At 44.1% G+C, this 22,807-nt stretch overlaps 1 protein-coding gene across 3 annotated transcripts in view; it reads right to left on the reverse strand.

The window, feature by feature from the left end:
• XPO6 (exportin 6) overlaps positions 1-22,807 on the reverse strand; it is a 52,616-nt gene that overhangs the window by 730 nt on the left and 29,079 nt on the right. Inside the window, exons 8-23 of one of the 3 annotated variants that reach the window (XM_065645297.1) lie at positions 19,880-20,006; positions 18,986-19,095; positions 16,557-16,665; positions 15,680-15,769; positions 13,592-13,661; positions 11,704-11,863; positions 10,917-11,009; positions 9,412-9,556; positions 8,833-8,979; positions 7,845-8,034; positions 6,533-6,688; positions 5,116-5,230; positions 4,467-4,638; positions 3,874-4,035; positions 2,644-2,742; positions 1,456-1,686 (exon numbers count right to left, since the gene is read on the reverse strand). In XM_065645297.1, the coding sequence (XP_065501369.1) occupies positions 1,456-1,686; positions 2,644-2,742; positions 3,874-4,035; positions 4,467-4,638; positions 5,116-5,230; positions 6,533-6,688; positions 7,845-8,034; positions 8,833-8,979; positions 9,412-9,556; positions 10,917-11,009; positions 11,704-11,863; positions 13,592-13,661; positions 15,680-15,769; positions 16,557-16,665; positions 18,986-19,095; positions 19,880-20,006 (2,176 nt within the window). Of the gene's footprint in view, positions 1-1,455; positions 1,687-2,643; positions 2,743-3,873; positions 4,036-4,466; positions 4,639-5,115; positions 5,231-6,532; positions 6,689-7,844; positions 8,035-8,832; positions 8,980-9,411; positions 9,557-10,916; positions 11,010-11,703; positions 11,864-13,591; positions 13,662-15,679; positions 15,773-16,523; positions 16,666-18,985; positions 19,096-19,879; positions 20,007-22,807 lie in introns of all 3 variants that reach the window. The other 2 variants (XM_065645296.1, XM_065645295.1) reach the window with 2 other exon arrangements.

A 22,807-nucleotide genomic window follows, 5' to 3' on the forward strand; every position in this document is an offset into this window, starting at 1 on the left:
ACAGAATAATACCTACAAGCACTTCCTTACAGCAGAGGACAGAGAGGAACCGAGAGGGCCAGACACCCATCTGTATTTTCATACAGGAGAACAGACCCCTTCCTCCAGAGTCTGAGCCCAGTTTCTGCAACCCATGTGCAGGGAGGGAGCAGAGACGGCTCCAGAGCTGCTCTGTGCACAGAGCTGACCACAGAGAACCAGGCTCTGTTCACAGCACCAGCTCCTTGCTGTGCAGTCAGGCACCACATCAATGGTCACAACGTGGCCATGTGCAGCAACCACCACTCTCTGTATTGCTGCCAAGGCTCCTGGGTGCCACGTACCCCGTAACAAGGGCCAGTTTCCCTGAAGAGCAAATGCCTCCTGGAGCTCAGTGATTCTCCCCAGGCTCCTTTCCTATCTTCCCCCTTGGTTTCAAACTCCCTCCCATCTCCCAGAGGAGAGGAAGCACTCAATGGACAAGCCAGCTTCAGCAGATGGGAACCATGACCCACTGCACTGCTATAATGTTCCCCGTGGAGGTTACAGACTCCCCCCATTTGCTCCATGCTCGTACTGTGGAATTTGAAAGAACTGTGAGCCATACTCTGCTGTTGTCTTCAATCATGGAATTGTTTAAGTTGGAAAAGACATTTAAGATCATCAAGTCCAACCGTTAACCCAACACTGCCAAGTCCACCAACTAAACCATGTCCCTAAGAACCTCATCTATGCATCTTTTAAACACCTCCAGAGATGGTGACTCCACCACTTCCCTGGGCAGCCTGTTCCAATGCCTGACAACGCTTTTAGTGAATAAATTTTTCCTAATGACCAATCTAAACTTCCCCTGGCGCCACTTGAGGCCATTTCTTCTTGTTACTTGGGAGAAGAGACCAACACTCTCCATGCTACAATCTCCTTTCAGGTAGTTCTAGAGAGTGAGGTCTTCCCTCAGCCTCCTGTTCTCCAGGCTGAACCCCCAGGTCCCTCAGCCACTCCCATCACACTTGTGCTCCAGCCCCTTCCCCAGCTCTGTTCCCTTCTCTGAAGTCGCTCCAGCACCTCAAGGTCTTTCTTGTTGTGAGGGGCCCAAAACTGAACACAGGATTCCAGGTGCAGCCTCACCCATCCTGAGCACAGGGCAGATGTAACCCTCAAACAACTGGCCATCAGCTGGAGGGAGATTTTGGCAAGGATCCGAGCGCCCCACTCCAGAAAGTGTCAGTCTACCCCTATGAAAACTTCCTCCAGGAAATACATACTGTAACTCCCACAGCATTCAGCAGTCTGGCTACCTACAGCAAAAACTCCTTGGCGAGGCATTGTTGAGCATGGAACCGTTTGCAACAAAAGGGGTCCTGCCTCAAAACACTGTCCTGAGAAGCTTAGGGCTGTCTGCCAGCATGTTCTAGGAGTAAAACACTGTGCATCCTGGCGATACCGACATTCTGCTGCAGCACTTCCCCTTCCTACCTTGTCCATTTTGAAATTCCTTGCCAGCACATTTTTCTGGTTCGAGTCCACACCATCACAACTGGCCAGGAACTCGGGGAGAAAGGCTGAGTAGAAGCCATCAAAGTCCACTGAGGCCATATTGTAGGTGGCAATGCCAATCTCCTCCTGCAGCAGGTCGTGCGACTTGTGGACAAGCACCTGAAGTAGCACATTCACAAACTGGAACAGCATGGTCGTCCGGAAGATCTTCTGCACAGTGAGAGAAGCAGACTGTTAGGAGCATTCACACCAGCCATCCTCCCACAAGAGGGACCACAGCAACCAGCACAGCGCTTCAGAAGTACAAATTCACCAAGGTCAGACCAGTCAGAGGGCCATTCCAACATCAACAGCTTCTGAGCTATCAGTGGGGTCTGCGCTCTTGTGAGCACAGAGCTAATTTTCCAAGACAAGATCACAAATGGCTACAGTAAGCTAGGACTAATTTCAGCTTTAAAGCTAACCGTGAATTTCGCCACACATCATGTGTCTGACCCAAGTTTTAAGCAAACAGCATCAGGTCCCATTCAAACTCCAGCCAGTTTTAGGCCTGCACAGTGCTCCTGAAAGCCAGAGAATCTGGCTGCAACAGGCAGCTGTTAACATGACACGCTGTCCTTTAGTTGTCACCACAGATGCGAACCTGAAAGCTCTGCTTTCACAGGCTAGCCAGAAGGGCAAGACACTGGATTACAACTTTAATCCTTCCTGACAGCAGCTAACAGGTCTAAATTAGAGGGTCTGGGTGACAGGTCCTACATGACAGCAATGGAGACAACCACCTGGCAGTGACTCGACTGTAAATACAGATACCCTGCTGCTGACTCAGGTGAGAATGCTAGAGGGACTCAGGCGCTGTCCCACAGATGATCACAATTTCTTCTTCCTCGGACCAACTGTGCTGTCACTGTGCACGCTCTGTTTTCCCTCATTGCCACCAAAGGGAACACATCAAGAGTTTGCTTTGACTGACTGGAGTGGGGATCCCTCCTGTGCCCACTGCAGCAGAATCAGGGAGGTGGGAATGCCACCCTGACCAGCAATACATCCATCAGGATTACAGCAAACAAAGGCTGTGGCATAAAAGCCCCCAAAATCCTGACCTTCAGTTCCTGAGCAGTTTAAAACAAGTCTCAGAAGAGCACCTGCTGGTCAACTAGGACCCACCTTGTGGTACAGCTTCTGCTTGGTGTTCAGCGTCTCCAAGTAGAAGAGATTCTGCTTGAACAGGTGAATGTCAGGCTGCAGGAAGGACTGGCCAAATGCCTGTGAACAAAGCAGAATTGCAGGAAGGGGACTAATTTTACAATGAATATCATACCTACCAGGCAGAACAACATCATTTCCACCCTGACACCAGAACAAACCCCTGGGAGCCTCTGCTGCTTCTCAGTGCAGTAGCTAACAAGACAGGCAGTTAAGTCAACTGTGATGCTGCCAGACCAAGGAGAGTGAAGAAATTTTAATGGAAACATGGCCATATCCTTGCAGAACAGTTGCTAAGCTGGGTCTGTCGGAAAGAGGTGGGCCAAGCTTGTGGTGAAGAGGAACAGAGCTGCTGAGCACCGCTCCCTGGGCGGGCAGTTTGCTCGCAAAGGATCTGGCTGTTTCCCAGGGACATTAGGCAGCACAGTGGGCATGAACAGAACCAGAACACACACGCACGCTTCTGTTTACACCAACGTGGCCTGGAGGTGAAGGGCCCTACACGAGGTATTCTGAGAGCAGATTAGGAAGCTTTTTTTAAAAAAATTATTTTACTTTTAAGTTGCACTACCTGTTTTGGCAACAGTTCTTACTGCTAGGAACTGCACAGGAACTCATTTGGCCAGCTCTGATCATGTGGAATACAGTCTGTTGTTCTTAAAAAATCAAATTCCTCAACCTGAGAAGATTGGTGCTGGCTCTGTGTATGGGCTGGCACACTGCCCTGCCTTCTCTGTTCCCCAGGACAAAGCCTGTTAACCTACTGACCCCTCTCTACCAGATCCAACGGGACAGCATAGAACAAGTCCATACAAACCAAAAGACATCTTCGTCTCAAGAACACCTTCCTGCACTGGCAATTTGTCCTAGTGCTAATGACAAGACTTGTAACAGAAATAAACAGGTCAGAGCCAGCAATATACTTTTAGGTCCAGATGCAGTATGAGGCATTGGAAGGAATTAAGGTTCCTTCCTCACTGCTTGCTTCCCTGCACAGGGAGGCACTGTGCCTTGTGAGCACATCAGCAAGGGCACTTTGCAAATGCTTTGATTTTCAGTGGTTCCTGAAGGCAAAACCTCACTCAGGACACAGTCTAGCCCCCATCACCCACATGTTTAATGCACTGCTGCAAGCAGCCTATGCTCCATTGCAGAAAGGGTTCTGGACAATGGCAGGAATAGCTGAGTTACCTGCATAATGGCACTGAATTGTGCTTCGTTCTCCATCTGCTCTTCTGCTACTCCTCTCTGGACACTAGCCAACACACTAGATTTGAAGAAGTACCGCCAATTATGGTGGAGGATCCGGAAAAGTAGCTCAAACAACTCTGCTTTCACATCAGGAGATGAGCGCTAGGAGGAGAGGAGAACAAGTTCTGTGCTGGAATCCCACTCATCCCCTGGATCCCTCTGCTCACAGCACCCAGGCAGGTGCCACCCAGGGCAGCGCTTTGCAGCCAAGATACCAGAGCATGAAAATGTTTCCTCCTAAGGAAGGCACCAAACTCAGCAACTGTTTGGTGATGTTAAGAACACAGCACTGAGTTTTGAGTTTTACCTCCTGCTTTGAGCACATCTGTAGTTTTAGCCTCTTTGACAATTCTTGACAAAATCCTCCACCCACACTGCTTCCAATCCCCACTGCCTAGTCACCCAGTTCCCCCCGCACAGGGACTAAGATTTACAGCTCTTGAAAAGCAAAAAGCTTCATTGCTCCCACACCCCCAGCAACACCTTCCCATCCCATCTCCCTCTTCCTTCACCTCGTGTGAGAATAGTCGTACCTCTGCGATGATGGGGTAGACCTGCTCCATGCACAGTGAGATGACGCTGGGTAGAAAAGGCTTGAACACTTGGCCTGGCTCTTGCACCACCACTTGCAGTATTTTCAGAAACTTCTCCACCACCCGACAGCCAGTGCTGCCCTCATGGAGAATGCTCTCTGCCAACTGCTCCCTACAACAAAAACAAAGTAATTGCATAGGAACCTTCCCAGAGATCTGCACACTTACCCAATTTAAAGGAAAGCAGGCAGTGCCTCTAAACTTGCTCAAGTAATACAGACCAAGTACGTTAATCCACAGAAAGGAGCTAGGTTTTGATAGACACCCTTCCCCAACAAAAGCTCGGGATTTGTTGAGATACCCCCAGATCTTGGGCAGGAGCTAATAGGTAGTGTGAGACTCCAATTCAGCATCACACACTTCCAGAAAGCCCGTTCGAGAGCTGAAGTTATGACTGACGTGCATGGGCTGGGTGACTTTGGACCCGGAAGCACTTTCCTTAGGTTTAGCCCTGGGACATGACAAAAGTCTGGATACAAAGGAGTTGGAAACACTACAGTCTTTAGGGGCAGGAAGCTGTTGTGTGAGCAACTTACTAAGATAAATCATCCTGAGGGATAAGAAAGACGTGACCAACACCAGACAATACCTGGTGAACATGTTGAGGAAGGTCTGTATGATCTGCTCGGTGAAAGGTACTCCCATCTGCACCCTCAGTCCTTGAAACAGAGTGAGGAAGAAACTCAGCATCTCATCCGTCACATCTAAGGTAAAAACAGGAAAGCAAAAAGATGTTAAGATAACATTCAAGTGCATCATTAAGTTTTTTAATGTGAGATTTGCTCTTCCTGTTCAGGGAACCCCATTTACTCTTGGAAATTTAGCAGCAGGGTTGCCATTTCCAACTGAAACCAACAGCTGGTACTGCAGGGCTTAAAGATTGTTCATCCATTTCTGAAAACCACCAGGGATGGCAAGTACAGGCAGCATCAAACGACTCGGAACAAATACGATACTATCGGAAAGGCCCTTAGTCTGGTCTGCCCACACAGAGTTCTTGGAGAAGGCTCTGGGCCCATCTCCAGCTACTCAATGCTCACGCAGGGTTAACAAGAAATACAGAGAAATCCACAAGAGCTATACAGCTTGGGACGGCCAGGAGACAGAACCCAGCTTTTTTTTTTTGTCTGGAGCTGAGAAGCCCCTTCTAACTTCAGAAGTCATCTTCAGCGCATGGTTATGCAGTTGGCTGATCAGCACTGCAGCTAATTCTTCATCAGTCCCAACACGCTTTATTGAATAACCAGCTTGAGCTGCTCAGCTCCTTTGTACAGCCTGTTATAGCCCATAAATAGCAACTGCACGAGGCTGCTGGCCTGTTCTGAAGACAACAGTTCACTGGAGTCACAGCATCAGCTTGCTGTCTCAGATCCTCTCTGCATTCCAACTTTGTTTTCCCTCCCATGTCTGCTTCTGAGAAAATCCCACCTAGCTCCAAAAGATTTCCTGGAATGTCTGGCTTTTCACAAGAGAATCTGCGGTAGTCCTGGGCATTTGAGCTACCCTGATGTGATACAAGATGTAAGCTGCCGGCCACAAGATTGCCAAGCAACAGTCCTGGTTATATCTCAGGAGCTTTTGTTTTACAGGAGAAAAAAAAAAACCACATCATTTGACCTAATCTGATGAAATCTACTCCACTTTCTCTTCAAGCTACTGGAGAGAAAATAAATGGCAAATACAGACAGACAGGGTATTTTAAAGCTTTTTTTTTTCTGGTGGTCAGGATTGATCTCCAGTCTTGTTTCAGTGTAGAACACAAGACATCTCCATCTTCTGGAAGTGTGACAAACCTTCATGCCTGTATCTGGATGGGAGAGAAGATCTCCCTTTCCTGTTCTAATGCAGCCCAGCCCACCCAGAAATTCAGACTCACGTTACACTCAGGCACAGCAAACCCTCACACTTCACATGAACACCACCATCATCCTATGCTGATGGACTTTGGATGTTATCAGTGGGTCATAAAGCTACTCACAGCATTAAAGCCTGTCCTATGGTTATACCTGACTGATGAATGAAAGCTGGGAAGAGGGCTAGTGAGACCTGCACGGATTCTTGCAGCGACTGATAACAGATCTGCCGAGACTTGGTGGATTCTCCAGAGATACTTTCTACAATATCTTCTAAAACGCTGAGTGTCTGATGGATGATCACTTTGGCTGCAAAATAAGAGAGGTGATATCTCCTGCATGTGTCAAAACTACTAATCAGAGGCAAGAAATTAAGACAAGTTCTCAGACACAGTAACTAAAACAACGTACAAGGTGGCATACACACCAAACCCGGGCTGGAGTAAAAAATGTTCCCAAGTGTGTGGTCACATTTTAAACATTTAAACAGGTTCAATTAGGTCACTGTGGGCACTCGCTTTCATAAATTATACAGGTTTACTGCCCAACAGATGCACCCACTGCTCAACTACTAAGGTGGAGAGACTGAAGGGAGCTGCAAACAATATAATCTGCAATACACTAATGCTAAAGAAACACTAGCCAAGAAAAAAGCAGCACATTATGACACCAAAATGTACTGCAGATTTCTGTTTCTAAAAGTAACAACTGGAGTGATACACAGTCACTGTATAAGCTAACCCAAAGGTTGGAAGAACTGGCTCAGTTCAACCCAGTTCAACCAGTCTGCTGATGTTCTTCTTGTGAGGAGCAAGTCACCCTCTCCCACACTCTGTCCCTGCACACAGCTGACCAGCTTGTCAGGTTGGTCAGAAGCTGTGACAATGCATACTTCTAAACAATTTTTAAAGTGATTCTCAAAAAAAAAAAAGACACCAAAAAGCAGTCCCAAAACATACACTGAAACTTCCAAAGTTCCCTAGCTCCCATCAGTTCAGGGCTCTTCTACATATATTCACCCTCTACAGTACTTCTTGAGTCTGGAAGAAATTATTATTTTCCCTTTAAGTTTTTATAACCATTATCTTCATTAACACTGCCTCTAGTCAATGTTTCTAATACTGTAGCATGGGAGTCCCAGCATGACGCTGTTAAGTACTCCGAATGCAATCACTGCTATTCAAAGTTTTATCACAGACTTGATCCCACGTTCCCTGCACGACTAAGAAAGACAGCACTTTGACGGAAGTTTAGAGGCAGCCTGGTGTGAGACTGCCCTGTGCACACCCACAGAAGAAGGGTCTCTAAAAAAAGAAATAAAACATAATTACTCTTTCCCTGCCCTCCCCATACACTAGAGTTTCTCCACCAAAATAATAATTAGAAGACCAGCTTAATGACGCCTATCAGCAGTTTGCACTGCAGCTGTTGGAAGACAGCATGCAACAAGAAACTTGGAACTTACTGTCCTCCAGCTGCACTTTCCTCTGTGGCAAGATCGCATTGGATTTTAATTGGCGGTATTCCCTCGTGAGGGCAGAGATTAGGCTGGCGTGGTTGGTGGAGCGAACTGCCCACTGCTGCTCACTCTCTGGAAGATTTGGCCAGGGCAGCAACAACACATTTGACAGCGCTCTGCACACCAACACCTGGGCCTAGAAACAACGAGACATTAAGCAAAGAGAAAGTTTTCCTGTGTTTACTATTCACTTTATGCTAGAGCGCAACCCTAGAGTGAAGTGACATTTTACAGCTGTCCAGGACACCAGCAGTGCTTGCTGTTTGAGGAAACAGATCAACAGCAGAAGGTGAGCCCAAGTGAAAGCTCCCGGCTCCGCAAGTTAAGAGAAGCAAAGCTCCACCACTTAAGGGCTGGAACCAGCTCCCAGCTCTGTCAGCCCTTCCCTGCAATGGTAACTCTGTTCTTCCTATCTCTAAAACGAAGATGATGCCACTTTCATCAGTCCTTGTCTGGTTTGCACAGCAAGCCTGTATACTTGTACAGCACTTTGTCTCCATGCCAGCACACAGTACAAGCAGATCACAACCTCCACTGTAGCTTTCCAGTATTTCTGTAATATAAAGACTAACTTGGAGTGAGGTATGTGGAATGCTAATGTTAAGTTTCACAGAAAACTCTTGCTGTATGTCAGAATCAACATGCCTGTAAAGATGATGCAGAATCAGGGACTCTGTCAGTAAGCAAGAAAGGACTAAGATCCAAGAAGTGCAATTGTGCTTTTTCCTTACAATGTTGCTTGAAACAGATCATTGCTGACACATCGTATCACTGGGATTCCTGGATATTCACAGTACAGAGGTACCTGTGGCTCCCCCAGTCCCTCTCCCCCCCTCTTTTTTTTTTTTTGAGGTTATACCTCACCATAGTAAGAACTGAGACATAGCTTCCCAATTACACCTCATCTACATTCTTCATATTTGAGACAGATCACCTTGTCGGGAAGCCGCTGAGCAGAAGTGTCTGTGATCCTGTTGAACACCTTCTGCACTGCTGGGATGCTGATCAAGAACACTGGTCGCACTGTGGTCGCTAAAGAGACAAGCAGGTGGCACGCAGACAGCAGCAGCTTCTCCTGCACCTGAAACAGAGGGGACACGCGGTCAGGCTGCCCAGTGACACCAGCACACAGACCCAGATGAGGCAACACTGGCATCACACAGCACAGCAAGCTGCCACTGCCAGGTTTTTGCAAGCAAGACAGTTTATAGTGTTTATTTGCCAATCATAGCACAGGTGAGTTCCCTTAATACCGTGGAAGATAGAAATGTCTCTACTTTCAAGCCCCTAGGTTGAATTTATATGCCTGTAAATTGCTTACTCTCGTATTAACTTGACCTACAGCTCTTTTTAGAACTGCTCTTGGTCTAACCTCACATGAGACATTTGCTGTGACTCTGGAAGACAAACATCCAGCTCACACAGACTGACTCACATTAGGACCCACGTGTGGTCCAGAGCAGATGGTTAAACATCCGAACACAATGTCGCTGCCCAGCGCCAGCAAAGGTACCTTTGAGCTGATGAGGGGTGTGATTGCCTCCAGAGCGGTGGAGACGAGAGAGATGAACTGCTCCGGGTTCTGCCGGTGAACTTCGCTGTAGAACTGGGCAAGCCAGTGCGCATAGGCTTGCAGCGCTGCCAGGGACTGCGCGTGGCTGCGGAGGAGCAGAGCAAGGGTGAGATGCACACACGGGACAAATGGCACACTAGCAGGACAGCTGCACAAGGACACAAGTCCTGAGCACGGTGGGTAGTTTTGACATGATACTGGGAAAGAACACTGGTATTGTCAGACAAACCTGGCAGCTTTTTCTTTTTTTTTTTTTTTTTTTTTTCCTGGGCTCTGTACATTTAAAGATGTGCTGTAACTGGACTCACCCAATGAGCCAAAGTTATAACCTGATAAGATCAAACTATAATTGTACTTCATAATTATACTTTTGGCACAACACCATATTAAGATTTGAGACATGACATTTCTTTGGGACCACACAGACAGGTGTCCTCCAAATGCTGATGATGTACCTTTGCTAGGCTAGCATCAGAAAATGGATCACGAGTTTCTTCAGGGACATTGGACAGAGGAAAGGATGAAAACCCCCTCACTAACAGACAAAAACCCCTTCCAAATTATTTTAAACCAGGAAAGACAATAGACTATTAATAGAGCATAATCTGCATGAAACTCAGTGCTAGTAAATCGGGATTATTAGAAGTCCAGGGAACTATATGACGAAATCTAGTGTGGATTTTCAAGGAACTGCTATACATACAATCACAAATTAGTATAAGCACTTGTGTTCAAAAGGACAATCTTAAATTCTGCTCACAAAACAGGGGCTGGCTAGCAACAGGTTTGTACTACACAACATTAAGAATAGAAAGTCTCTAAAAGGCTGTCAGAGGGGTGTTCTATTACTAGCAGCATCAAGATTTCACACTTAATGTCAACTTCTGGATCGAAGGTATTTGTTTCAGAAATGGTTTGCACAGCTGGAAGGCATAGATTTGTCTTAGAAGTACAGGGTTTTGTGTCTTCAGCTAAGACAAACATCTTTTACCTGAGCCATAGATCTGACTTTGATAGCAAAAAAATCCATAAACTGGAACTACATACCAACAGTGGATCCATTTCTTAAAAAGCGCTGTTATAACATTTATTTTATCACTTAATTAAACTGTAAAAGAACTAAGCTTTTATAGCCATTAGTACAGGGCAGAGTAACAGTTTGCTTTTAAAGCCAATGTAACAGGCATTTTTACTTCCCAGCGCAATTTTATTTCTCTTTAAATAACCTCAGTAAATCAATTTGAGAAATCAGTGGTACAAAATGTTGGCAGCAGCCTTGACCTTCAACAGTTAAAAGAAAGTGCCCTCCAGCAACCACTGGAGAGATGCACTTTGCAGAACATTTGCCAAGCAAGAGGTTAGAGCACCAGACTAAGGAGCTTCCTTCCCTCCAGGTAGGTACCAAATTTGCATACAATAACTTGCAGTGTATATCTTGCACTCACACATCGATCAGGTCAGGTTTCAATACAGATGGTACTGCAGTTTCAATGTTGTACAGTTTAATCTGGGATCCATATAGCGTTACTTTCACCAACCTGGAAGCAAATACATATACAGTAGTGTAAAGGGACTGTAAGATGGATAAATACATGTACAAATCCACTTGAACATCTCATCTGAATGCAGCTCTTGGCAAGTCTGTGTCAATATTTAACTTAAACGTAGACAAGATTTAGACCACTTAGTTGAAAATAATTTAAAGCCTATTTCACTGCTTGTGATAAGACAGAACAAGTACGATGTTCCTGCATGGAAATGAAAAAATATAACCAAGGCAGCTGTGTAAAGCCCTGAAATTCTCTAATTTGCAACTACATACTAATTAAGTTTATTGGAGGCAAAGAATCCAATGATGTCTGCCTTTCAGTTTTCACAAAGTTTTTCAGATAAGAGATTTTGGTCATTTAGCTTTGAGAGATACAACTCTGAAGTAATCAGACTATATCCCATTTCATTGCATCGCAAATGCAGATGCTGGACAACAACCACCTCAATGTTTTCAAGTGACCGATTTTGTTTAATCCCTCCTATTAGTTACTTCTTTAGTTAGGGATTTAGAAAGCCATCTGGGAAACACAGCATGGATGAATGTAACAACTAAGGTTCTGGCCACAGTTCTTCGTATCTCAATTTCATCATAACAAGGCAAGATAGAAAAACTCCTTGGTTTGTGATGACAACTGCTCCTTGTACTGGGGAAGGAACAGCAAATCTCCCGCCCACACCTACCTCTCCACTACTGTCAGAGCATCATTGAACCTGGCAGCAAACACATCCCCGATGAAATATTCTGCTAAACGACCCACGGCCTGCAGCAAGGAGCTCAGGTCCCTCAAGGAACAGTGCAAGCGGCGGCAATCGTTTTCTGCAGTGATGTTCAGCCTGTGACCTGAAATGACATTATGGTTCATTAGCAATGAAGCCAAAAGATCTAAGTGTAAATAATCGCTTGTGCTAACAGGCACTAAGAGCCTGGCAGTCTGAAAACTCATACTTCAAAAACCTTGTGCAAGAAAAACAAATGTAACCTTGTGGCTAATAAATACAGCTCTGTGGGATGGGAAACCTAATTACAAAGCTACAGGAAATGCGAAGTTTATTTTAATTACATTACAAGCATTCTTCTTGAATTAGCTCGGCGGAGGGTCACAGTTCAAACCAGAGCACTGTCCAAGCGACTGAGATGGTCCAACTGAGCGAGTTCAACTGTTCCAACTGCCACATTTCAAATTCCTCTTTGAAGGCTGAAACTGATGTTACCAACTAACTTATACATTTATTTTCTTCTATTTGGTACTAATACCTATTACAAACATTTGGTTATCCATTGACATCAAAAAGCAAGCCCAGCTCTGCAGAGACGGTTGTAACTCTCACTCCCTCTGCTGGCTACAGGGCAACAAAGGTTCCAACAGCAGAAGCATATTAGAATAAGTATGTATTCGCTTTTGATGTGAAGTGTGGTTATTTACTTTCATATTTCTAAGATACAAGAAACAAACCAATAAGTCTTATTACCAATACAATTGTCCTACCACTCAGTTGCATATTCCTGGTCTCCATATATTCCAGACCTTTTACTAAAAAAAGCAAACACATTCTGCAACACCATGTTTTGAAAAAACAAAACAAAAACACCCAAAAGAGTTTTTCTTTCCACTGTCCATATTTAATCTCAGATTAAGTTTTCAGCAACAAGTTTGCTGTTTTGTACCATCAGCACCAGTGTACTACCACCCAGATCTGAATCCCCAGCTGCATCTGACCTGCTGCTCCTGGTCCATCAGCTACCCAGCCAGCCCACGTGAATTTCTGATACACATCATTGCTACAGAATTAAAAACCTACACATTGCTTATCCTAGGTCTGAAATGATCCTAAAATTTGAAGTATATTTTCTTGAATTGTCTATACAATCATCACCATTCTGTCATGTATAGCAGTATTGAACGCGTAACAGATTCCTTTACTAGCCCTTCCAGAAAACTTAAACATAACCTTAGCTACAATCTTCCCTCACACAGATCTCACTACTGCTACTTTCCTTATTTCTCAGGAAGGAGCAAAGCTACACTCGGGCTTTTTATTCCATTGAGAGCACTGGTATCCTTGTAAAATACTTCATACACGAGGCTCCTGAAATGCCAGCTAGGTAAGTTTTCAGAAACCACTACTACATCCTAAATAGTTCATCCTCTCGTTGACTCACAAAGGTTTTAATTCAAGTCTAAATAAAAGTGCTCCTATGGTGGACAACTTCACACCAGATTTGAGCCCAAAGCAAACAGGAGCGCAACCTTTCTTGAAATCAGTTTTAGTGGGAGGAAAATAACCATTACCCCTCCATGTTACTGCAGTATTTGATGCTGCATATCTGTTCTTAATACATATGGTATCTTCATTTCAAGTACCAGAACAAGGGAAGAACTACACCAATAAAAAAATAAATCACACAATTAGATTTTTGTCTGTTATTGGAGTTCGACTACTGAGCCATTAGTCACCATACGTGTGTTCAGATCCTCAATGGAATATAGAAGAAGCCATACCAAAGCAGCTCTAGGATGTTTTTGCAATCAGTTATTCAAAGGGTGAGGACCACAGTGCTGGTTATTACCTGTCCCTGAAGCGACCACAAACTGCTGGAGTCCCAGATACACTTCCAAGTTATCCTGCAGAACAGGGAACTAGAAGAGACAAGAAGTGAGCATGATTTTGATCCTTGGCAGATAGGTAGCACCCAACTACTAGTTACTCTGTTAGAGCACAGTTCTCTCATTTTTCTCCAAATGTCTTTTTAAAGGCACTAGGGAGAAGGCAAGTTGCTTGGTTCTGGGCTGATCCTGCACCCGCCTCACCCATAAGTATCGGCTTCTCAAAATGCAGCTTTTGAAATATCATTCAATCAAAGAAGATGGGTTTGGTGCCTCTGTACCAGAGCACAGAAGGGAAGCACTGCAGCACTGTCGGCACACACAAGAACAGCTGAAGCCCACAGGGAAAGCAGCCAAGGGAGCAAACACCACAGTCATCGTCATGCATCCTGGTCTGGGATCAGTGTCAGCTTAACCTCATTGCTCAAGACCGACAGCAAACACACCCATTCCTGGTGACATTCAGCTGAGCAACAGGTGACACCAATGGGGGTGTGTGTTGTACACAGAGACCAGAGGCCTCTCGGCAGCGCTCAGGCAGGCAAGGTACTGCAATGGGATCTGCTAAGGGGTTATTTGCCTTGTGCCTGAAGGCCTCTGTGTACATAAAGGACAAAATTGCACGCTGACATTTTCCTAGATATCCCGCCTGAAAGAATATTTTCCAACCCTTTCAGTCTGGCATAATTCTACTTAATTTCTATTGGCAAAGTCATCACATTTGAAGTGGCTGGTTTTATGAAAGTTCACTCATCCACCAGCACAGGGAACTACAGCCTTTCATTTTCCAGCATGGCACAGAGTAACAGCAGTTGCTGTACATGGTTTTCATTATTTGCTACTGACAGATGAGCCACTGCGTTCAGCTGCACTGCAGACCGCTGTGAAAAGCACATGAAACTGCTCGAGCATCTCCAAGATTATCCACTGTACAAAAATGAACTAACAGGGCTCAAGGAAAGCACTCACTAGCAAGTTTCTAACAGGCTGTGCCTAACAGTTGAGCACCATTGTATAACCACAGGAGGAGAACTACTTTAAAAAAACCCAGAGTCTTCCTCATGTTAATGTGTTACTTTAAGGAAGCCACATGCTCTTCACCATATGACCTGTCTGCTCACAAACAGCTGCTCCATTTGTTTGCCTCTTGCTGACTCACACCATGCCACACACTGCAGAGGAACTTCTACTTTTGTTTACTACTTCAGAGTTTCTAGTAATATGCTTCTAGTGCTTAGCTCAGTCAGTGTTTCTTAAATTAAAAAAAAAAAAATCAATTAAAACAAAAGCAGTTCAGGTCAGGCATCTTCTGCCTCTGCAGCAGCTCAGATTTCTCTGCTTCTTGGGAAGAAGGTTCAGAGACACACAGTATCTCCGGCAGAATTAATAAATTTGCTTTGAGATGCCCCTGCTATACTTGCTGTTCTTCTCACCCAGAGAAAAGGCACCAACTACTTCAAATTTTGTGCTCCAATGGCTTATAGCCTCAAGATCAACTCCTCAAAAACCACTATAGTGTTACAAACTCAGGCAACTTTTACATCACCAATTCCAGCAACAGCAGTGACACTAGCTGGAGAGAAGCACTTATCTGTTTATCAGATACTAGTAGTCCAAGGTGCTCTTCAGCATCTGTATCTAGTGTTTCATTTAAACAAAGATTTCACTCTCCTTAAAACCCTAATAATGACGCTCTTATCTGCTCAGGTCGCAGCGCTGCCTCCTAATATAAAGGCCAAGACAAAGAGCAGTGAAGGATTGCTGCCAAATGTTTACACTTTGAAAGATGGGAATTTCTAAAGAGCTTAGTGTCCAGCAAGTGGGGTGCAGATGTTAACTGAAGTACCCTCTTTAAAAACACACCTAGAAATTTGACAAAGCCAAAAAACCAAGGTTTTTCCCTTCAATTTCTGTTCTCCTTGCCAAGTTTTTGTATCCAAAACCAAATCTCCCTACTTGTTTGGCACTGTGGCTCCATCCAACAGCTTGTAACAAACTCCAGCAGTTGGTTCTCATTTCACATTGCACTTTTGTTCTGGATAACTACTTACTAGTGTGGAGAAGGCATGAGTTGGCAAGAGCTCCATGACTTTTGCAACCACTTCCAAGCTCTGGCGCAAGTACCGCTGCCACTCGGTCTGCTGCTATGGGAAGAAACACCAAGGTAAGCATAGCACTTCCAGAGGGAACCAGATGGCTTTTTGTAGACTAGTCAGTCTTAATTGATGCTTGGGACTAGCTAGCTCCTTCCCAGAGCTTGGCTTTTGCAGACACAAGGATACTGAAGAGATACTGCTCTTATGATTCTTGTATGCAGCCAGACATCTGATGGAGAATAATTTTTGCCAACCCACACTTTGGGTGCACATACATGTTTCCCTGGAGTGATAAGTCACAGGTGTTCACTCCTAAAACATAGTTACTCCTCAGATAACAAGCAGCTGTTGTGCAGAACAACCTGCCCTTCCAGTGCTCTGGTCTCATCCATTTCGGCCACCTACTCTACTCTTACATTCAGCAATATTGAGATATTTACCAGTACTGACTTAAAGAGAAAATCTTAAATTAAAACACCAACAATACATACAGCTTAAAGCTTTTGTCTCAGAGATATTTCAGCATTTAAAATTCCAAAGCTACCAGATGCAGACACCTCATGCCTCTGATAATCAGAAGTATCTACAACTTTTTCCCCATAAGAACCAAATTAAAAACAAAGGTCATATCCTTTCAGTGTGACTAAGTACATTTTTGTTAAAAGCATTCTGTGCTGCTTTAAACCTCAAACCCCACAAAAGAATGGAGCAAAGCAGCAGCTGTCTATCTTGTACTCCAAAGTACAAGCTCTGGGAAAGACATTCTAGGAGTTACCAGTGCAAGAGTTAATATCTGGACCTGCAGCTGTCCTTGTTCAACTCTGCTCCTTACATCATCATCCAGTGTCTCGTCATCCAGCTCCTCCAGCTGTGCCTGGTTATACCTGAACTGGATTCGATTCAACACCTCTGTCAGCAACAGAACTAAGGCATCTTCGTACCTATGACCATGGAGAAAACAGAGCAAGAGTTTCATAAAACAGTTCTGCAGAGATTGCTGTGCCCACAGTCCTTGCAGCAAAGACGACACATAGAACAGACAAGAGTTTAAAGTGAGCCACTGCAAAGAGCCTGCAGCATAGCTTTACAGGTTTGAGGAAACATCAAGCAGATCCTGGGATTAAGAGCATTATGTCGTTTCAGGTCACAAGCTACCAAAAGGAAAGAGCCTTGGTAATATCTGGTATCCCTCTACCCCTGAAAGGGAAAGGGAGAACCGTTAGCAATAGAAGCAGCCCAAGAGTTCAAAACAGGAAAGGTAGGAGTGGCTTGCCAGGAATAACAACAGATGTACATGAACAGCACCAAGAGCTTCTTGTTGCTAAACTGCTCCTTAGCAGTCTGTCTGGTGCTCTGCTTTTTGGGCAGCAAATGAGGAACAGATGCAACAGGGCAGAGTTATTGCTGCCTTTCTCAAAAAAGGACCTCCCCTGAGGCTATTTGTTCTGCTATGCTCTTTCTCTACACCATTGGCCAAAGAATTCAGGCCCTTGTCCTCTGAAACAAAGCCAGCATTTTTTCTGCTTGTGCTTAAAGGCATGCAACAGAAAGATATCTTGTCACCTCCTGGAGCTAAGCAGCTGGGACAGAGCACAGAAGACCGTCCTTCTCACTGATCATCTAAGAATAACGTCAAGTTGCAAAATCAGCACAGAGCCACCCGAGCACACAATCATTCCTGGTGACATAACGCCTAAGTTTAGGGATTTCAAGGGGGCTTGGTTTGACAGTTTGTTTTAAAAAACCTCTTTCCTCAAAACAGCTGGGATCCAATGCAAAGAGTCACACTCTTTTCTAGCTGGAATCAGGTTGGAAAAATCAGGCATTAGCATACACTAACAGAGATTGAGAGCATGATGCAATCCAAGTGTCAGAGAAGTCAGCTGTGTCACTGGCTAAGCAGCTGAAAGCTGTTCTGTGCAAAGTAGCTGAATTACCACCTTTTCCGTAACCACAAGACGTAACTCTGGATTTGGCAACTTATCCAGTAGTAGAAGTTGTAACATGTACAAAATGCAAAGTTTCTAAACCACAGAACAGGAAACTTCCTCTGTGCTCCTGCGGTGTAACCACTCCCAGCCTGTCACGCTGCAGTGCTGACATGTCTGAGAGCGCGCAGGAAATAAACCTACAGAAGTTGTCACTAAGGAGAGGTAGTTCTGACAAAACAGTCCAAGCTTCAATCACTTACATGATGTTTTTGTTTGTTTATAGTCTGACTTTATCTCCTAGAGAGACATCTATTGTTTGTTTCAGTTCTCCCCATAACAAACCATTTGACACCAAGATAACACAGGTTACACGTATGTTACCCAGATAAAGAAAGAGCAGAATGCCAGAATTCAACAGCACTAGGCAGAGAGTAGCAAATTAGGAACAAATTATAACAAAGTTCAAATGCAAATATCTACTACTTGAGAAATTAAAAAAACCACAGTTCCCATGCTGAAAGGAAGAGAGCTGCCTCATGTAAGGTAGTTCCACATTTGTCCTTTGTGGTTAAGAGGCCAGGCTGTCTTTCAAAAACCAACCACCTATATTTAGTGTGCTCAAGGGAAAGAAGCTTCCTTCTGCACTTTGCAGAACATACTATGGCACAAGCCATGGCACTTTTAAGCCTCCAAGACTTGAACAAGGTACCAGTATATTCACCAGATTTTTTTTAAAGGGCAGGGAAAGGGACTTTCATCAAAAGGGAGCCACCCATTTCAGGAGACAGCATCTACAAAGGAAGAGCTGCCAACCGCTGTTGCAATTGATACACACAACTAGCATCAGAGGTAAGCAAGTGGAATTTTTAACTTTCAAACACAGTTTCATCAATATTTCTCAGAAATACAGACTCCATTTAAACAGGATTTTTAAAATCCTAATTAAATTTAAAACCTCTCCTAATTCAATAATTGCTTGTATAAGCTGTGAACACTTAGTAGGCAACTTAGTCTATGGTCTCCTCCTCTAATATGTGCTCTAAAATTTGCTAGAATGTGTTACAATTCAACTTTAGACTGCAAAACTTTCTTTCTCTGGCTGCTAGGTTCACACACAAGTGACACTTTTTTGCCCTCGTTTGCTCAGTTTGAATTCTTTTGAGTTAATGTGTGTGAAACACTTAAGTTTACACTTTTTATACTCTATTTTAGAAAAAACAAGCACTCAACCACATGTGAAGTTGGAACAATGGCTTGTTTCTCACAGTCCTTCCATGGTGACCATGAAGTCTCTGCAGCTGTTGCCCCTGACAGCTTCCTGCCTGCTTACCTGTTGAGTACTGCTTCTTTGTCTGCCAGGCGACTTTTAATTTTGCTAGTCAGATAGTCCAAGAAGAGCGTCCAGATGTCTAAGCAAGAAAAGTAACCTTCATGGGTAGGCTGAAATACAGCAAAATTCACAATGAATATCACAAGCTATGGTAAGACTGTTTTCACATAAGGAAAACATGAGTTAACATGCACTTCGATCCATGGGAAGAATTCCTTGCTTTATTGCAAATTTTCTAGGAGGTCACTGGAAAGATTTATAGCTGTCAAAAGGTGAACAAGAGGTTTTGCACAAGGGTGGGAACCCAGAAATTACAAGGGTGGTCTCAGCATTAACCCATCCCATGGCTTGCTGCATCAGCTTCCAGCGTTTTATAGATCTGCTTGTCATTATTCACATTTGGGGGTCAACAGGGCTGAGTTGCATTGTGACAGCTGCTACAGCAAGGTGACACCTATCACAAGCCATGGAGTTGTTTTTTTAATGCTACATCTAAAAGTCACATGGAAGCACCAGATACAGTAAAAGCAGCAGATTCAAGAGAAAGAAAAGCATCTCAAACACAAAACAAGCAACCTAGAAAAGTTTTTCCAGACAGTCCATTGCAAGCACTAACAAAAAAATGTAAAAGCAGAAGCAAAGTTAAACACCAGACAGCTTGCTCTTGCAAGGTAACTGCATGTGATTGCTGTCTCCAACTAAATCCAAAAGCACATTAAGCCATTTCCCAGTCCCCAGCACTACTGGGAAAGTGCCAGTAAGACAAGTTAATTGCTTTTTTGCTGGGCTAACTTTAGGTATCAACTTCTTTGGGGAAAACACGCTACCCCTGTTGTACAAGACAACAGAACACGGAGACCAGACTGAGGGAAAAATAATGTCGCAGGGCTGTACCTGATGAAAAGTGTATTTGAACAACAGTGCCAGAAATTCAACCACAGGGAACTGGGAGTAGGATTCAATTCTTCGTAGGTGGACGCTCACAAAGAGACGGAGAAAGTCGGTAAACTTCTCAATGTAGCTACAAGAGAAAGAAGAAAACACAACTGAGAAAACATGAGGATGCCACAAGGGAAAGCAATTTCATTGAAATAGTGATAAAATTCACTCAAAATCCTTTCAATAAAAAGAAAGTTACAAATAACAGCCAGTAGAACAATTAAAATATAAAGCCCTACAACAATTACCTACGGGATGGGCAACCCTTCATTCCATTAATACCTGAAACAGCAGAAAAGACAGTCTAGTCAAAAGCAACTTTAATATTCAGATAAATATAAATGAAATTAGGCCTGCAAATAAAGCACAAACCCTCCCACCATAGAGAAATAAGTATTTAATAGCAAGGGTCATCTTACTGATGCAGCTAGGATTAGTGAAACAAACTGGACCACGGAGGAATTCAGCTGGAAGCAAGAAGTTAATGCAGAAGTTAGCAATACACATGTTAAACATTTACACGAGATACGGAGAGCCACAGAGCTGAGTGCTGGAAAGGACAGTTCTTTCTGCAGTGTACATCAACTATCTAAAAGCTTCTGAACTGGACTAGGACAAATCTTCCTCCAAAGCATGGGACTACTCAATGCTTGGGACTGTAGGAAGTGACGATCCAAAAGGGAGCCTGCTACCAAAGTTTCAGGGAGTCCAGCAAGAGCATGACCTCGGTGCAAGCACTGGTGGGTTCTTGAGTGCACAACTGGAGAAAAATTACAGAGACCAGAATGGAGTAAGCTTTTCTTGTGGAATAAGATCACACCCTGCACAATGTGAGCTTCATCAAGGTTAGAAATCATCTTCATTTCTACCTATACAAAAAAGTGTTAAATAGTCCACCAGCATACAGGACCCATCCATTCCAGCATCGCACACAAACAGCAAGAGCTCTGGTGACCCGGTGACAAGGGCGTGTGTGTGCAGAGAAGCCCACTCTTCCCATATGGTAAGGGCAAGAACACTTCAAGTTTTTCTTTTAAATAAAAAGTTAGGCTTGGCAAAGTTTCAGGCATGCTTGAACAACCTAGTTTCACCGAGCTGCCTTGCACTCTCCCTCTGCAAATTCTTAATTCTTTTTCAGGGAAATCCCCTGCTCTTTCTAATGAAAACTCACTCAAGACCAGAAGCATTGCCACCTAACAAACAGCTACAGCACTGTTGGTTATTACAAGCCTACAGAAAACACACAATACTTTGAATATGCAAAAAGATTATATTTCACTTTTATTTGGTACTGCCTACTTGACAAGGCATCACTAAACACATCTTGCTGACCAAACACTTCAAAAGTAAAGCCAGCAAAAAAGTCCAGACCCAAACATTGCTTTCAATTTTTATTTTCTAAAGAGGCTCTGATCTGAGACCCTTGAAATTATTACACGGCCTCTAGCTCTGCCAGCCCCAAAGTCCCTTCTGCAGCCACCGTGCCATTGCTGCTGTCCTTACTAGCCATTCCCCATATTTTGCGATCTTCAAATTAAAGCCAAACACAAAGCAAGAAGACAGTTTAAGCTTACTCTTTCTGGACTATTTTGGCAGTATAAACCATTCAGAAACACACTGATTTTGTAACGAACACATAGCCAGCACCACAAGAGGAATGGAAAGACCCAGGGCAAGCAGGTTCTGAAGATGGCAATCTACTGAAGGTAGTTTCTTCGGTGTCAATTTTGTTTCTGATTTTCTTAGTCCAAGCCAGGACAACACTTTCATGTGGTAAGGTCTTTAGTTTTGGACATAAAATGTACAGTTATGCCCTTAGGTGACAAATGGAAAATCCTCACAGCCTTTTCCACAGAGAAAACAGGGTCAGCTCAGAAAAAGCTCCACTCCTCCAGAAGCCAGCTGGATTTTTCCAGTCTCCACAACATCTTAGTTACATCTCTATTTCAGACCATGAATACCGAGGGGTCTCACAATTACAGACACCAACCGTCTCTGTGGATAACACGTCTAAGGAGCAGAACACAAGGATGTGGCAATACCACTGCTAAACAGAAGTCACGATTAATCTACAGTTACTATCCCAAGAGGGTGGGTGGGTGGGTGTGTATCTAAAGATATGGAAAAAGGGAGGTTTACACAAGAAACATGCAAGTCATCTCTACATCTCTACCGACCCAGTTTTCCCCTAAATTTGTTTTTTCTCCCAAGTGGATATCAAAGAAAAGCAACAAGAAGCTCAAAAGCCTTGCTGCTGCATCTGGGAATACAAGTATATAGCTGCACCAGAAGTTTATTTCCATCATCAGGTATCCATAGCAAGATACTGAGCACATTCACACAGTTGTGACCTACTTGCCAGCGTTAGCACCAGTCTGCCCACCTTCTCACGGCACACATGGCCTGCAATGAGCAGCAGCAGCAAGTTGTCACCTCTGCCACCACCCTGCCAACACACAGATTCAACCACTCCACACAACAGCAAGACAAGTCTCACTTTCTCTCCTACAAGTAGGAATAGCTGATATAATAGAGTTGAGCTGTTTTAGGCAACAAGGATGGTATTAATAGTAACTTTCATTTTCTGGAAGATGACAATACACAGCCTTCCAAGATGCTGCCACTTCTCTGCTGCCTCCAGTCACACGTGCCAGACAGCCATTCACTGCTGTGAATGGAGTTCCCTAAGCTGTCTTTTGGTGTTGTTTAAAAATAGTAAAAATAAAAAAGCAATCAGAAATCATCACGTCTCAATGATGGGTAGGAAACTACTTCTATTTTCTTTCAAGTCATGACTCGCAGAATATCTACCCACTCTTTGTATGTTTAAGCAGAGAAGGCAGATGCCGACCAGGGAAGGGAATACTGCAATGCCTTTACCTC

Source organism: Caloenas nicobarica, chromosome 14 (assembly GCF_036013445.1).
Source record: "Caloenas nicobarica isolate bCalNic1 chromosome 14, bCalNic1.hap1, whole genome shotgun sequence".
NCBI classification, from domain to species: domain Eukaryota; kingdom Metazoa; phylum Chordata; class Aves; order Columbiformes; family Columbidae; genus Caloenas; species Caloenas nicobarica.